The 16,656-nt window shown below is 31.8% G+C and overlaps 1 protein-coding gene across 1 annotated transcript in view; it reads left to right on the top strand.

Annotated features, from left to right (window-relative positions):
• LOC139500845 (complement C3-like) overlaps positions 1-16,656 on the top strand; it is a 60,572-nt gene that overhangs the window by 38,617 nt on the left and 5,299 nt on the right. Inside the window, exons 22-34 of the mRNA XM_071289724.1 lie at positions 667-771; positions 1,005-1,196; positions 2,528-2,603; positions 3,588-3,744; positions 5,036-5,110; positions 6,807-6,996; positions 7,633-7,844; positions 9,764-9,925; positions 11,780-11,952; positions 13,469-13,855; positions 14,285-14,372; positions 14,896-14,964; positions 15,889-15,991. Coding sequence (XP_071145825.1) covers positions 667-771; positions 1,005-1,196; positions 2,528-2,603; positions 3,588-3,744; positions 5,036-5,110; positions 6,807-6,996; positions 7,633-7,844; positions 9,764-9,925; positions 11,780-11,952; positions 13,469-13,855; positions 14,285-14,372; positions 14,896-14,964; positions 15,889-15,991 — 1,989 coding nt within the window. The remainder of the gene's footprint in view (positions 1-666; positions 772-1,004; positions 1,197-2,527; positions 2,604-3,587; positions 3,745-5,035; positions 5,111-6,806; positions 6,997-7,632; positions 7,845-9,763; positions 9,926-11,779; positions 11,953-13,468; positions 13,856-14,284; positions 14,373-14,895; positions 14,965-15,888; positions 15,992-16,656) is intronic.

Below are 16,656 nucleotides of genomic sequence, written 5' to 3'. Positions count from 1 at the left end.
CAAAATATATAGGGTATCCATCCATGACTAAAAAACAGTACTAAAATTAATTTGGTTCGTTTAATTTTCATAAAAATTTGACAAAATATTTATTTTGACCAATTGACAAAAATATAAAAACTTCAAATAACTTGAACCACACACTTTTAAAATCAGTAAAATTTCATTGGCTATATAGCAGTTTGACAACCAAAAAATGTGATTAAAAAGTTCTACTGATTTTCACAGAGTTATCTCCCTGTAGTGTGATGTGAAGAACCCAGGCCCAAGAAATAGAGTTAATCTCTGGTATATTTATTTAACAAATAACAATCACTATAATTTATTGCAATGATCTTAGTACTATAAGATAACACAAATGTACAAATATTTTCCTTGTTTAAATTTTTTGCAGGTATTTTTACCTCATACTGACTAGACCTTCCAACACAGCAGCTCTAGAAGGGAGACTCCCTCTTTTTTTCCCTTAAAAATTTGAAATATCTTACTTTGGAACTGGGGTTACCTGCAAGGAAGGTCAAAATGTGTTTCTTTAACCAAAATAAATTTACCCCCTTTCATCACATTAATTGTTGTGCTTTTATTGATTAAAAATTAGGTAAATGTAACTTAAATGAACTTTGTGTATTATAAATGTAATTATATAATTCATGTCATTTTTTGCAGTATCACATCCTTTCCACAGTCTTGATACACAGCTGACAACAGTAGACCTTGCCTTGCCAGAAGAAGCCATCCCAGGAACAGGACAGTGTAAAGTGTCAGCTATAGGTTGGTTTTTTATTCATCTCTTGATATTGTTCTCAATATTTGCTATCAAAATTAGACCAGGAGTTTTTGTTTTTTTTCAAGACCTATTCCGTCACAATGTTTGCAATAATAAAATCCTTACAACAATTTTATGAATTTACAACATTTCTTTTTCTTTTCAGTTATAATGATAAATATTATCATCATCATTAGCAATTTCAAAATTTTTCATGTTTATTTCACATATTTTGCAGGTAACATAATGGATGCTGCTGTTCAGACTGTATTAGGAGGGGTAGGTTCCCTACTGGACAATATTCCCCATGGTTGTGGGGAACAGACCATGATCCTTATGGCACCTCTTGTTTATGCCATGAGATATCTTCATGGTACCACTGGATTGACACCACAAGCAGAGAACAGAGGGAAATTCTTCATGAAAGTAGGTAAGATTTTCACTTTCTTTTTTGTTTCACTATTATTATTATTTTAAGATTGATGTATTTATGTGTACACATTTTTGAGTTTCTGAATCCAGAAAAATATTGTGTGCATATATTGTCTGTTGAAAGGGGTTTAGCTTTTCCTTTTAGTTTATCACAGCTAATTTTACAGTTCAAAAGGTAAAGGAGCAATAAGTCCCTTATTTGGCCCAAAAATTAGTTCTATGTTTAAGTAAACATACATAATCTTTACTTCATCAAAGAGGGACGAAAGATACCAGAGGGACAGTCAAACTCATAAGTCTAAAACAAATTGACAACACCATGGCTAAAAATGAAAAAGAAAGACAAACAAACAACAGCTAAACTAAAGAATAAACAAAACGAACCCCACCAAAAAACTAGGGGTGATCTCAGGTGCTCAGGAAAGGTAAGCAGATCCTGCTCCACATGTGACACCCGTCGTGTTGCTTATGTGATAACAAATCCGGTAAATAGTCTCATTCAGTAGGTCACATCCATGAAAGGGAAGGGGATTGTAGTTACGACATAAGGAACATATCCGATATCATTTTTGAAATGGTTATTCCATAACGGTCAACCAACTCGTGATGGCATCCGCAAAACTGCACTTAGGTACAGGGTGTTCAAAAAATAAAATGAGATTTAACATTTAACAAGTTACCATGGCAACAAACTATGACAAAATGTGTATAGATTGCAAAATATCTTAACTTTTCTTATTTTATGTCAACTAAAGTATATAATGGATTGAAAAGTATGTACACACGAAAGAAACAACTTTATATTTAGTTAGAACACATGTCAATTGTTATGATACAGCTTAAGTTGAATTATTATGTTGTTTCTTGACTGCGCACAATGTTTCCTTGAGGAAAATATTTAATGGAAAAGTCTATAGAGTTAGCTGTTTTCATGAAAATGGTGCATATTATGACGAAATTGAGACATCATAACATAAAAAAATCTTATGTGATTCATAAATATTTCTTGTTGCATGCATTTCCAAACACTATGTGCAAATTGGATATAGTTCTAAATAACTTTATTATCTTAGGCCAAAACTGGTTATTAATGCCTCTACTTCTTTTGGAAAATTTTGGCCATAGCTCATAGCTGTAGCTACTTCTTCAACTGCTATGTGCATTTGGATACTTTTCCAAATTTTTTTTATAATCGTATGCATGTACATGCAAAAGAGCTGTAGTTTAACTTGAAAGCTAAAAAGATTTCTTCTGGAGAAAATTTAAAAACATGTTAATATTCAGATATTGATGGAATAACTGTATACTCAATTATTTTTTAAAATACAGGGTACCAGAGAGAGTTAGCTTTCAGGAAACAAGATGGTTCTTTTTCTGTTTGGCAACACAGACCTTCAAGTACATGGTTAGAACAATTTATATTACTGTGAATTCCTTTATTTTTCGTGGATACCAATTTTTAGTTTGCACCGGAAAAGTGTTTTTTTAATAGATGTTTGATTTCAAGTTTTAAAAAATTTTGCATAGAAACATCTAGAGAGTTTGTATTAAGTTGAACATTTAAATTTCTGGTTAACTTCCACAAATGAAATCCAGGAAAAAATGGTATCCCAGGATTAATATGAGTCCAAAGTAACCTGTTTGATTCTTTGATGATCTAAAATTTGTGAGAATAAGTGGCCAGTATTCAGGAAGCACATTTGTACTTCATAATTATCCAACAGTCAATAGAAGGGTACGTTTTCATAATTCACAGATTAATCCTCTTTCAAGTAATTTTTGCACCATACACTGTCCAGCTGTAGCTAATAAAACAAAGGACCACTTCTGACCTGTTGCATGTCATCATTTGGTACCAGTGTTGTTGTCCAAATAATACATTATCAATTCTCTTAGAAAATGCAGGCTAGACAAAATTCATCCAAACTTGCATAAGAAATTGTGCATATAGTAATATTATGACATGGATTTTGAGGGCTTTCCTATATATCAAAATATAGATGTAGCAATTTATTTTTATATTACTTGTTTATTTCAGAGTCCTTGAAAAAAAAACCACTTGACAGAATTCAATCAAATTTTAACATATTTTTCTACCAGACATGAAATTGAAAACATGCTTATTCAATGTTTGATCAAAGTTATTTTTTGAGTTTTTCATTAGGAAAAATGTAGATTTCTGCTTATACAGTAAAACCTGTATAAACTGAACCTGTTTGGGACTTATGATTTTGTTTGGTTTTGGCTGATGTTTGGTTTTATCAGGTTTACAACGCATGCAATTTGATATGATAAAAATATGTTTGGTTTATACAGGTTTTCGGTTTAGCCAGGTTTCACTGTATATAAATTAAGATGCAACAATCATCTCATTGTTATTATTTTGCAGGTTAACAGCTTTTGTCATAAAAGTGTTTTGTCAAGCTAAGACCTACATTGATATAGACCAGAATATTATCTGTACCGGGATGCAATGGCTATTTACAAAACAAAACCAAAATGGATCATTTACCGAAACATCTCCAGTATATCACAAAGAAATTATGGTATGTTGTTTCTATTGAAATAAGATACAAAAGTTTTCTTTAGTGGTAATTCTGTAAATTTTGCAATGTTATTATTATTATGACGAGATAAGTGTAAAAAAAAAAAAAAAAAAAAAAAAAAAAAAAAAAAAAAAAAAAATTTGCATTCTAATAATGGTAGAATTATACATAGGCTGTATTTTTTGTAATCAGGATAATAAAATTCACATTTGTGCCAAACGTCAAACAATAGCAATAGTTATGCAAGCAATACTTTTGGAAATTACAGTTTCTTATATAGATTGAGTTTTCCCCAAAAAAACTAAATATTTCTAAAGACTAGAAATTTGTTATGCATGCTTAGTTGGGCAGTGCTTTTATTTGTTATGAAAATATCTGTAAAAATTATATTATTACATTGGTTGCAATGAATTACATTAATTTCACAGTGAAATAAAAACAGATGATTTCATATGTGAAATAAACGTGGTTGTTAACTACTCGCCAATGTAATAAAAAGAATTCAAATATCGAAAAATATTCTACTCATGACCGAGCGACACTGATAATTAACTCATCCGCTAAGTGTTTCTGAATTAATGTGGTGTTCTGTCAATCTTTGAATATTTATCTCTATTAGTATTTTTCATTAGTTATTATATTATTAACATAGAGGACATCTGAGATGTCTATTATGTATGAATTTTAATATGACATTGCAGAACACCTTTTGAATAATTACTTTGGCAACTAAAATCAAATAATATGTTCTTACTGTGTGGGAAAGGCTGTTGATTGAATCTTTTTAAGTTGGTACAAAACACATTGAATTTGATTAATTTTGCTCGTTTAATTTTCACAAAATATTTACTTTGACCCTTGGACAAAAATATATAAAATTCAAAAAACTTGAACCACACACTTTATCAAAAAACAAATTCATTGGATAATTAACAGAATGAAATACTCTAGTTTTGATCAATGAAAAGCTCAATATTGCCTTAACAATAGAACTTGATTCCAACATTTATCTGTTTTACCGAGTTATCTCCCTTTAGTATTATGTACCACCTTACCACTGGTGATTAGGGTATAGGAGATAGTCACTCCCTAGTCTTTTTCTAACCTGCAATAAACTCCTCACCAAAATGGGGTGTCTGTGTGGCTGTGAGAGATGAATTAACACTTCCTTAGAAATTAAGACTCTAAATTTGATGGCACACACTTCAGATTTATGAAAGTTTTCATTAAACAAAAGTTTGTTTGAAAATTGGTAACAGTTTGATTTTTGACTTTTTTTTTATATTTTCAGGGTGGTATAAATGGAGAGACATCCCTAACAGCTTTTGTATTGATATCTCTGTTGGAATGTGATTGTAGACTACAGGTGAGCCAAAGAAATGTGTTCTGTTACAGCTAATTTACTAATTCATGCAGAATAAGACTTTGATTAGCTTGCTAGCTTTGTTTGTATGAATTTTAATGTGCATATTGTTATGCGTTTACTTTTTTACATTGGCTAGAGGTATAGGGGGAGGGTTGAGATCTCACAAACATGTTTAACCCCGCCGCATTTTTGTGCCTGTCCCAAGTCAGGAGCCTCTAGCCTTTGTTAGTCTTGTATTATTTTAATTTTAGTTTCTTGTGTACAATTTGGAAATTAGTATGGCGTTCATTATCACTGAACTAGTATATATTTGTATAGGGGCCATCTGAAGGACGCCTCCGGGTGCGTGAATTTTTTGCTACATTGAAGACCTGTTGGTGACCTTCTGCTGTTGTTTTTTTCTATGGTCGGGTTGTTGTCTCTTTGGCACATTCCCCATTTCCATTCTCAATTTTATTGTTTGTATGAATGGTTGCTCTGTCACGGAATAGAAGTTCCTTCATAATATAAGTTCCAAATGAAAAAATTATTCTGGAAATTATTTCCTTTGGAATAGATATTACAGTAAATGTTCCTAATGGAATAAATGGTATAGAATATTTTTTCCAACAGGCACAGATATTATGACATTGTTTATAACAAAGTTTTCAGTGGAACTTCTGTTAGGTGAAACAAATATACGTTGACAGCTCAATCCTTAAAACGTAGTTTGACATCTGCAATCAACACAAATCTTGCCAATTTAACCTGTAAACATTATATTCCTAATTTGATTGGATATTAATCTTAATTACAATGCTTGAGAAAAAGTTTATACAAACTAAGAAAGAAAGCAATGAGGTGATCCACATAAGGTGATAAAACATTAAAAGTAAAAGACAGCAAAACAATTAGAATAGCTTAAAAAAAAACCGCATAAATTGCTTAAGACCCTTAGGTCTGCTGAGTCATATATTTAAAGTGGTGAAAGTTTAAAAAATAAACTATAAATCCTGTCTTCTGGCAAAAAAAAATAATTTTTAATAAAAAAAAAGGTTTTGTAAAATAATTTATTTTGGAATTGGGTTTTACATAGACTATGTAGGAAAATGTTTTCACTTCAAGATTGCTTAAACAAGAAAAATCTGTCCTTTACCAAAAACAATTTGCAAAATGTGTTAGGATTGGCATGAAAATTTAGGCTAGTTAGGTAAGTAAATAGACCATTTTCACCAAAGAAAACTAAAGGTTGCTGAAACTGTTCTTTAAAGGAGAAGTTATGTATTTCAACAAGACAGCAACTGTCTTACACAAATACCAAACAACATTGAGAGGTTGACTTGAGTCTTCAACAATAGATTGGTGTTGATATAAACTCAATGTTCAAAATGTAAAAAAAAGTAAATGAATTACCAAGATCCTCCATCAGATATTGATCCAATTTATCTAAATCACACTAAAAATCCAAACATTTTGAGTATAACATAAGACGACCACTGAGGTAGTTTCTGACTGGTTGTTTTAGATTTTTCTCTCAGTTAGCATTTTAGATAATGACATTTTGTTGGTTTCTGAATTTCCAGAGTTTTTGTGAGGGTTTTTCCCTATCTGTTTAAAAACCATGGTTCTTTAATGAATCTGTTAAATTATTTAGCTTTTATAAGGTATTTTTATTTTCAGATTGTTTCTATTTACTCATGTCCTAGTTTTGTTTCAGGGAACCAGTGAAAACATCAGAAAAGCAGTAGGTTTTCTAGAAAACCAGTTTTTAAGTACCCACCACCCATATTCCCTGTCAATAGCAGCATATGCTTTGGCTTTAGCTAATAGTGATAGGAAGCACAGGATAAATAGAAAACTACAGAGATATTCAAAGTTTGTAAATTTCCCTGATGAGAGGAACAAAGGTAAATAAACTTCAGATAGAAACAACCACCCTAACTCAAATTAATTTAGCTTGTTAAATTTTCATAAATTTTCATAATATTTAAACAAAATATCAGCTTTGACACTTTGACAAAATTTTTTCTTAAAAATTGGAACCATGCATTATTAGATAGATTTTATAGGATATAGCAGTTTGACAAACACTTATTTTATTCATTGAGGTGATTGATATTTCCTTAACAATAGAATGTGAATAAAATGTTCTGCTGATATTTACAGAGTTATCTCCCTGTAGTGTTATGTATCCCCTTAAAGCATATGATCCTTATAACAGTGGACTCATGAGAACTTTGGGTGCCAAAAAGATACAAGATGGAATTTGTTTTTGCTCTTGATCAGCATTGCAAGATGAATTTTACAGTTAGCATTGAGGCACGTTTACAATCATATTTCTGATGCCGGTAAAAAAGAGTCTATTTGTATATATAAAAGAACCTCTGATAGATTTAAAAAAAAATTTACTGTGAATTTCTTATTATTTGTGGGATATTAGCAATTATTGTAAATTTTTTGGTTTTGGGAAAACTAAATTTCTGATTATATAATTAATCAAATTGTACTTAATATTTTTCTTTGCTTTAAAATATTTTTATTAGGTTACCGATATTGGCCAATAGAATTTAATGATCATCGCAACCAGACAGATATTCCTTATTGGTATAGAAAGAACCCCTCAGCAGTATCCATAGAAACAACAGCATATGCTCTGCTCGCTCATCTGGAACTAGATAAGATTACATACAGCCATAACATTGTTGAATGGTTGGTTGAACAACAGCAAGCTTCTGGAGCATTTGTATCAACACAGGTTGGTTAAAAAAATGTGCCATTTTACATTTAACATTAATTATGGACAGGATTGAAAACTCATGGCAATTGTGACTATCTAATTTCTTTTCATTTGAAATTTGTTACTATTTTAATGCCTCAACCAAATATTATGAAATTATGCACAATGCTTACTACCACAAAACACAGATCAAGTTTTTAAACCACCGCAAAAATTGAAAATTTTTTGGTCGTATACATGTATTGGTATGATTTTGTCGTCGGCGTTGTCGTTGTCATCGTCCAAAGACATTTGGTTTTCTCACTATAACTTTAATATAAGTAGATAGAAATCTATGAAATTTAAACACATGGTTTATGACCATAAAAGGAAGGTTGGGATTGATTTTGGGAGTTTTGGTGCCAACAGTTTAGGAATAAGGGGCCAAAAAAAGGTCCCAAATAAGCATTTTTCTTGGTTTTTACACAATTACTTTAGTTTAAATAAATAGAAATCTATGAAATTTTAACACAAGGAATGTTGAGATTTTAACACAAAAGGAATGTTGAGATTGATTTTTGTAGTTTTTGTCCCAACAGTTTAGGAATTAGGGGCCAAAAAAACTTTGTTTGATTTCATAAAAAAATGAATTATTTGGGTTCTTTGATATGCCAAATCTAACCGTTTATTTAGATTCTTAATTTTTGGTCCTGTTCACAAATTGGTCTACATTAAGGTCAAAAGGGTCCAAAATTAAATTTAGTTTGATTTTAACAAAAATTGAATTCTTGGGGTTCTTTGATATGTTGAATCTAAACAAGTTCTTAGATGTTTGATTATGGGCCCAGTTTTCAAGTTGGTCCAAATCGGGGTCCAAAATTAAACTTTGTTTGTTTTCACCAAAAATTGAATATATGGGCTTTTTAAATACTGGTATGCTGAATATAACCATGTATTTAGATTTTCAATATTTTTGCCCAGTTATCAAATTGGATCACATATGAGGTCTAAAGGGTCTAAAATTGAACATTATTTGATTTCATCATAAATTGAATTCTTGGGGTTCTATGATATGCTGAATCTAACCATGTATTTAGATTTTGGATATTGGACCATAATAGGTAAATGTCCAATTTAAAATTTTTAAGTTTTTAAGTTTAAGTTCTTAGACCTATTTCATTCTGTGTCAGAAACCTATGTTGTGTCAACTATTTAATCACAATCCAAATTCAGAGCTGTATCAAGCTTAAATGTTGTGTCCATACTTGCCCCAACTGTTCAGGGTTCGACCTCTGCAGTCGTATAAAGCTGTGCCCTGCGGAGCATCTGGTTTGATTTTTGGTGGCATCACTTCTCCTGTGTTTTTGGTTTCCTTAATCTAACCTTTGTTTGCCTAAACTAAATGTTTGGAAACTTATACACAATGCTTATTAGCACAAAACTCATATCAATTACAAATTTTGGTTGCATCAATTTTACAGTTCTTGAGTAATGTCCCTTTATTTAAGAATTGAATGCTTCTTTTTGTAAATTTATTGGGGTGTAAAAGCGTTGACCGAAGTACATTTTGTATGAAGCGCGGAAGGGCTTCATTCTAAAAATGTACGCACGGTCAACGCTTTTACAACCCTATAAAGTTACAAAAAGAAGCATTCAATACTTATAATTACATTTTTTAGCTATGATCATGAAAACACGAATTTTATATATTTTATTATTTAATTCACCTGTGCACTTTATTGTTGGAGCACGTGTTATCATGAGTGAAAAGTTGTATTGAGCATTGCAACTGCTTACGGAATAACATGTGATGTGCAGTTAGCCAATCAGAATAAAATATTATAATGAAACATACATCTAATGTAATTATTACATTATATGCAAGCTGGGACATCATCTGTGTCCGTAGGACACGTTCCCCATTTATTTCATGATAAAATATGATGTCATATTTGCAGGATACCATAGTAGGACTACAGGCTTTGTCCATGTATAATGTGAGAACATATGCAGAAGATGTGAACATGAGGTGTACTATTACTTCTGGACATAATAGTACATTTAGGGAACACCTCAATTTACAGGAACGTGAATCTATGGTTGAGAAATCTGTTCATGATGTAAGTTTACAGTTATCGCAAGGGAACACCTCGATCAGTCATAATAAGGAACACACCATTTTGTGAACAGTTCAGTTAAAAGGAACTTATATCTGGGTTAGGAAATATGTGCATGATGTAAAGTATACAGTTACCACAATGAACACATAAGTTAGGATACACCTCCATTTACTGAAACAGTTGGTAAATCTACCTAGTTGGCATGATGAATATATACAGTCACAAGAACCACATTATTTTGGGAACACCTCCTTATGAGGGAAAAAAAAATACACAGTTCAAGATATGACTTTACAGTTCCTACAAGGAACACACCATTTTGGGAACACATACATTTAAGGAAACATAAATATTTGTTTGAGAAATCTTTTCATGACGTAGATATACAAAACAAGGAACATACTGATTTGGGAATACTTCCTTTTACAAGAACATAAATATAAGGCAAATTGTCCTTTGATAGCAGAAATTATCTGATTTGTTTATTTTTATACGCCTGTTCAGGGACGTATTATGGTATACTGTCTGTCTGTCCATCCGTCCCTCTGTCTGTCTGTCTTTTTTTTTTTGTCTGTCTGACTGTATTTTCTTTCAGTCTGTCCTTCTTTCTGTCTTTCTGGCCGTCTGTCTGTCCGGACATGTCAGACATTAACTCATAAATGCTTTAACCAAATTATTATGGTGACTGATTTACATATATTAAGATAAGCGTCGTTGTATGACATTGAGAAGTTATTGAACTTTATTCTTTCAAAATGTGATGGGCATATCATGCACTCATGGCACAGCTGTTTACTGCTTATGTGTTTAGTCATTGACATTTTATGTCAAGTGCTTTCATTAACAGTAAGGTATGGTATTTTGTATTCATGACCATGCTTTGATCATAAAGGGTTTGAAAGTAGGGTTTTACAATCATTTTACAGAAGGGTAATATACCTACATGTAGTTCTAATATTTAAGATGAGCAATGAAAATTCATAGCTGCAATGTGTACTTTGGGTAGTACGATAGTAGAGGGGCATTATGTTTTCTGTTGTGTGTCTCCGTTTGTTTGTCCGTCTGTTTGTTTGTCTGTTTGTCTGTCTGTCCTTTTGTCCGTTTGTCCGTCCGTTGTCCCGCTTCAGGTCAAAGTTTTTGGTCAAGGTCATTTTTGATGAAGTTCAAGTCCAATCGACTTGAAACTTGAAAGTACACATGTTCCCTATGATATGATCTTTCTAATTTTATTGCCAAATGAGAGTTTTTACCCCAATTTCAAGGTATACTGAACATAGAAAATGATAGTGTGAGTGGGGCATCCGTGTACTTGGGACACATTCTTTTTTTTTTTTTTTTTCTTATGGATATTAATTTTCTTGGATTGTTGAAAAATTGAAACCTAGATATTTGATTTTGTTATGTCAAAATCTCTATACAGACCTTCATAAAATTGGTACTCTTGACTTTTAAATTCATGGTTTACGTCTTCCAATGAAATCTACAAAAATTGGTATTCCATTTCCTGCATAATAATGATTTGATTATTGGTGTTTTAATGCCACCTTTATGCACCTTAGGCTATTTCTTGGCGGCCAGTTTTTATTTGTGGAGGAAGCCGCAGTGCCCAAAGAAAACCACCAACCTTTGATAGGAAAACTGACAGTCCTAGTCAATTAAGATTGGAGTTGAGTGCATCTGCACGAGCGGGGTTCCAACTCACAACCTCAGTGTTGACTGGCTAGTGATTACAGAAGTAACTGCTTAGACCACTGGGCCAAGGAGGCCCCTTGCATAATAATGAATACACTAGAGTATTGCTATTCACTAGTTTAAATACTCATACATGTACCTTTATTTTTTGTCACAATACAGATCCCTGCCACTGGAAAGTTACATGTGACAACACAAGGAAGAGGTGTGGCTCGTATGGAGGTAGAATTCCGTTATAATGTCAACGACACTGAGAGAACTGGCTGTAAATTTGACATCAATATAGAAATTGATGATATTGATGTAGACATACTACAGGAAAAGCAATCACAGAGGTGGGTTTTAAGGAGTAAGTTCGGTATTTGGCCCCATTATAAAATTGAATGGTTCAAGATAAAATATGTTCAAAGTTGTCTTAAAAACATATGAGAAAGTAAAATAGAACTATTTGTGTCAAAGTTTTATTCTAGAGTGTTGATTTCTACATTTAAAACAGGTCCAAATAAGAGATTTTGACAAAAATGGCCAGATTTCAACCAAATTTAGGACCAGGAAACATAGAGCGCAGGTGTCGACAAACTAAATATTCAAGTTAAACATGCAAAATGTCATTAAAAACATTGTGTTCAAAAATCTTTTTTTTTCGACGTATGCGCTCCATGTTTCCTGTCCAATAATCAATGCAAAATTTACCAATTTTCATGGAAATGAAAATAAGTACTGTTTGTGACGTCATCAGTAGAACGCAGTAACATTAATTTTCAACCAAAAGGCTCATTTCCTATCTAGTCAATGTATAAGCTATGATTCATTGTGATATTGTTCAATAAATCATAATTTAAAATTTAAGGTTAAAAGAGAGGGCCATTTTAGGACCTTATTGAACCTTGTCATTTGAATTGAGAAAGGAAATGGGGAATTTGTCATAGAGGCAACAACCTGACTAAGGAGCTAAATAGCAGCCTAAGGCTACCAATGGGTCTTCAACACAGGCTGGCTTCATCTGGCCCTAAACAAAAATGTGTGCTAGTTCATTGAAAATGGACATCAGATTAGATTCCAAAACAAATAAATGTCAATGAAGTATAACTTAAAAAACATACAAGACTAACAAAGACCAGAAGCTCCTGACTTGGGACAGATACAAAAATGGGGTGCTGTAAAACATGTTTTGTGATATTAACATATAAGGGGGAAAGAGGGGGAGATATCATGAAGAAAAATACATACCTGCATGCAAATTTCCATTAACCAGTATATGATATTTACCCTTAAGAGCAGTACTTTTGATGGCACATGTTTGTTAAGAATATCATTTTATTTGAATTCAGCTGTGAATAAACAATAAACCCTGTCTAAAGCGAAAGTCTTTGGCATTTTAGATTTTATTCATATTAAACAGGGTGTTTATTGGAATTAGAATTACCCAAATATTTTTTAAGTATGTCTAAACTAATACAAAAGTGTAGTGTAGTTAGGTTTCTGGTTAATGTTTGTTTTAGTCATATAGCTTGTTTTAGGTACAGATTCAAATGGGACACACACAGCAGTTGTCATAAATTGAAAAATATATAATACAGTAAATTTACAGCCGACTACAAATTCAGAAATTATTGCGTCCATTTATTATTGCAAATTTGTCATTTTAGACAAAAATACAATTTAAGTTTGCAATATTCAGAAAAATCCTGTTTTATTCAAATACAAATATGGAAAAGGTGAGTTTAAATTATTGGGGTTTTTACCCTGTCAAATTTTTCTCGCAATAATATTTTTTTTTCTTCTGAATTATCAATATTTGGTCTAAAAATAAGGTTCTCCAATTCTTAAATCTCAAGAATTACATTACAGAGACCAACAGTGCGATGTTTGTGGTAAATGCGAAGATGTTATTGATTATGATGTGGTATTAGACAGATACAATGTCCCAGATCCTGACCCCAGAATTGGTTTCTCTAACCAGAATGTGAATCCACCTCCAGATCGTGTCCAAGGACCACGACCACCATCCGGTCCAAGTGGCCCAGATTTATTAAATGTTGATTTGTCCGGGGAAGTGGATATTGAAACATCAAGAGGAAGAAGTGGCAGAGGACGTAGTGGCCGAGGGCAGAGTGGCAGAGGGCAGAGTGGCAGACGGAGAATTAATGGAAGGAGGAGCAACAGGAGAAGAACAGGCAGGTCTGCCCGTCGCCGAGGTGCCAGTAGGCAACAGAAGTGTATGGAAATTTGTGTTTCGTAAGTACATATATCATTTTACTGTAGAATTATAATAAATATTGTTAAAAAATTTATGTTAATCATGGTATTTAAACTTCAAAAGTTAAAAAAAACCTCATAGATATTCTAAATATGAATCAAAGGAATGTGTGAGGTAAACATCAAGTCACATCAATGTAATCTTGGTGCAGGTGATCATTATGAAGTGGTCTTTTTTCAAAAATATAAAAAAAATTGAGCTAAATTACATTTTTCACAACTAAAAGGGGGTTCCAACTACATGTCCCCATTCAAATATATTGATCGTAAAAAAAAAGGGTGGTTCCAAAACCCCAGACCACGTACCCCTCCCCCTATGCCACTTGGAAATGTACAAGATAGAGCAGACATAGTATTATCTATTTATTCTTGTTTAAAATTATATTTAGATTGGATATGATATTCTAGGTACATGGGAAATGAAATTTTAGACATGCCAGTGATAGATGTTGGACTACCTACAGGATATGTTGTTGAAGAAGAGGACCTAAAAAAGGTACATCTTTTATTTATATACTAATAAATATATTTTGGTGAGCAATATATTTTTGCAATTTTTGTGAATAGAAAATCAGAAGCAGATCCAGCCTTTTTAGAAAGGCAGAGTTCCCAACCCAGGATAAAAAGGGGGTGTGTTCCAACTAAATGTCCTTATTCAAATTCATTGATTCTATAAAAATGGGGGGTTCCAACAGGCAATAAATCAAATATATTCAGAATTTTACAAACTCAAAATTGTTAAGGCCAAAAAAAAAGAGTATAAAAGCCAGTAAATTGAAATTATTGTGATCCTAAAAATATCTGAAAATATAAATATTTTGAATATTTTATTAAGTCATTTATCCCATTCTGTAAACCAAAAAAATATCCTTCTATCCTTTTAAGATATGAATTATAAAAAGCTCATCAAAATTTATGACATTCGTCTGGTTAGTTTCAATGTGTCAGCATCAAAACAGAATATATTTATGCATGTCCTTTTCATGATATTGTCAGAACATTCATTTTTCTTTTTACAGGTGACAGAAGAAGATTTCATTGACAGTTATGATGTGTCTAAGAGAGCTATTACATTTTACTTACAAAAGGTTGGAAATGTTGATTATTTTATAACAGAACTATTGTCCTTGGTTTTAGAATAAGTACAGTTTCAGGTTACATTTGCATATATTGACCTTATTACCTCTGCAACAAATAAAGGATGTGATATTTTTGTCTACTAAGTGAATACCTTGTTTGACCACTTAATTTACTTGTTATTACCATAAATTAAAAAAAAAGTATAAAAAAAAGAATTACAAACTATCAAGGTAATGTAAAATAGGGATAAGTCCATAAAACATAAAAAAAAAAATATTCAAAAATTAGACTATTTGAACCATTAGAAGGAAAGTTTAGCAACTGTCATATTCCTAAATTAAAACAGATGTAGATGGGGAAAAATAAATGAGATAAACCCAATGACATTGAAAAAAGTTTAGAGGTCATGATCAGCTAAAATGGCCTTCAACAATTAACAAATGTCTATACAATTATGTAATGACAAGCTCTTAATGGCTCTTTGAGTTTCTAAACATGAGTGAATTTAATAAAGTCAGTTTGAGATTTATTAATTGTTGAAGACAATATGCTGACCTCTCAACTTTTTCAATATCAAATGCCTGTGAATACTTGAGGGTAGTAATGCCCTTTACCGTCAGGTGTCAAACTATCATTTTTAGCTACCGTTAGTCTCAAATTGGTTGTAACTTTACGGTAATTCTTCAAAATATCCTTATTATGAATTGTCAATGGTCTAAAATAATTATTTGTAAATTAATTAATTAAATTTAATTTTATTCGTCAAAATCAGTCGAATTTTTTTATCGTCTAAAAGAAAATGTACCTTTTTAATCACCAAAAATTACTGTTAATGTCATTTGGCAAGAATTTTTTTCCATTATTCATCATGAAAGTACCCCCATTACCACCCTCATACATTTCCTCAGTTATTGGTAATTTCTTTGAAATAGATACCACAGGAAGAAATTTGTTTCAAGTTACGGATGATAATGGACTTTGAGGTAGAAAATCTTCAGTCAGCAAAAGTGGAAGTTTATGACTATTCAAAGAAAGGTAACTCAATCATAGAAATTATGCCATAGTCAGAAAAAAATCCCTCAATTTTATATTGTAAAAGCAGAACTTTCTTTATGTATTTTTACTTATAAACAACTCTCCACAAGAGATTACATGACACAGAAACTAACAACTATAGGTCACTGTATTCATCAATGAGCAAAGACCATACCGCATAGTCAGCTATAAAAGGCCAAGATATGACAAATGTAAAATAATTCAAACAAGAAAACTATTTAGTAAATTATAATTTACATCCAAATAAAAAACCATATTAATTTTTCACAATACACTTTATTGCCATTTGTCTGCCATAACTGTGCATCACAAAAGTTCCTGTAAAATTAGAATGTCACAATACAAAATGTCTGATGCACAAAGGAAAAGTGATTGTTGCATGATGTGAATAGTTTAAAGAGACACAGATTCTCAGGTCAAGTGTTGTAGATCCAAATAGCAAAAAGGTCTATGGCAACCATCATTAAGGTGGTACCTAACACTACAGGGAGATAACTCTGTAAAATCAGCTAAACGTTTTAATTACGTTGTGTTGTTAAGGGAATATTAAGCTTCTCAGTGATCAAAATAAGTGTTAAACTGCTATATAACCTGTGTAATTTTTCTGATAAAACGGTTGGTTCAAATTTGTTCAATTTTTTATG

This window comes from Mytilus edulis, chromosome 13 (assembly GCF_963676685.1).
Source record: "Mytilus edulis chromosome 13, xbMytEdul2.2, whole genome shotgun sequence".
Taxonomy (NCBI): domain Eukaryota; kingdom Metazoa; phylum Mollusca; class Bivalvia; order Mytilida; family Mytilidae; genus Mytilus; species Mytilus edulis.
Note: the sequence above shows the minus strand (reverse complement) of the source record. Positions and strands in the feature narration are given on the sequence as shown.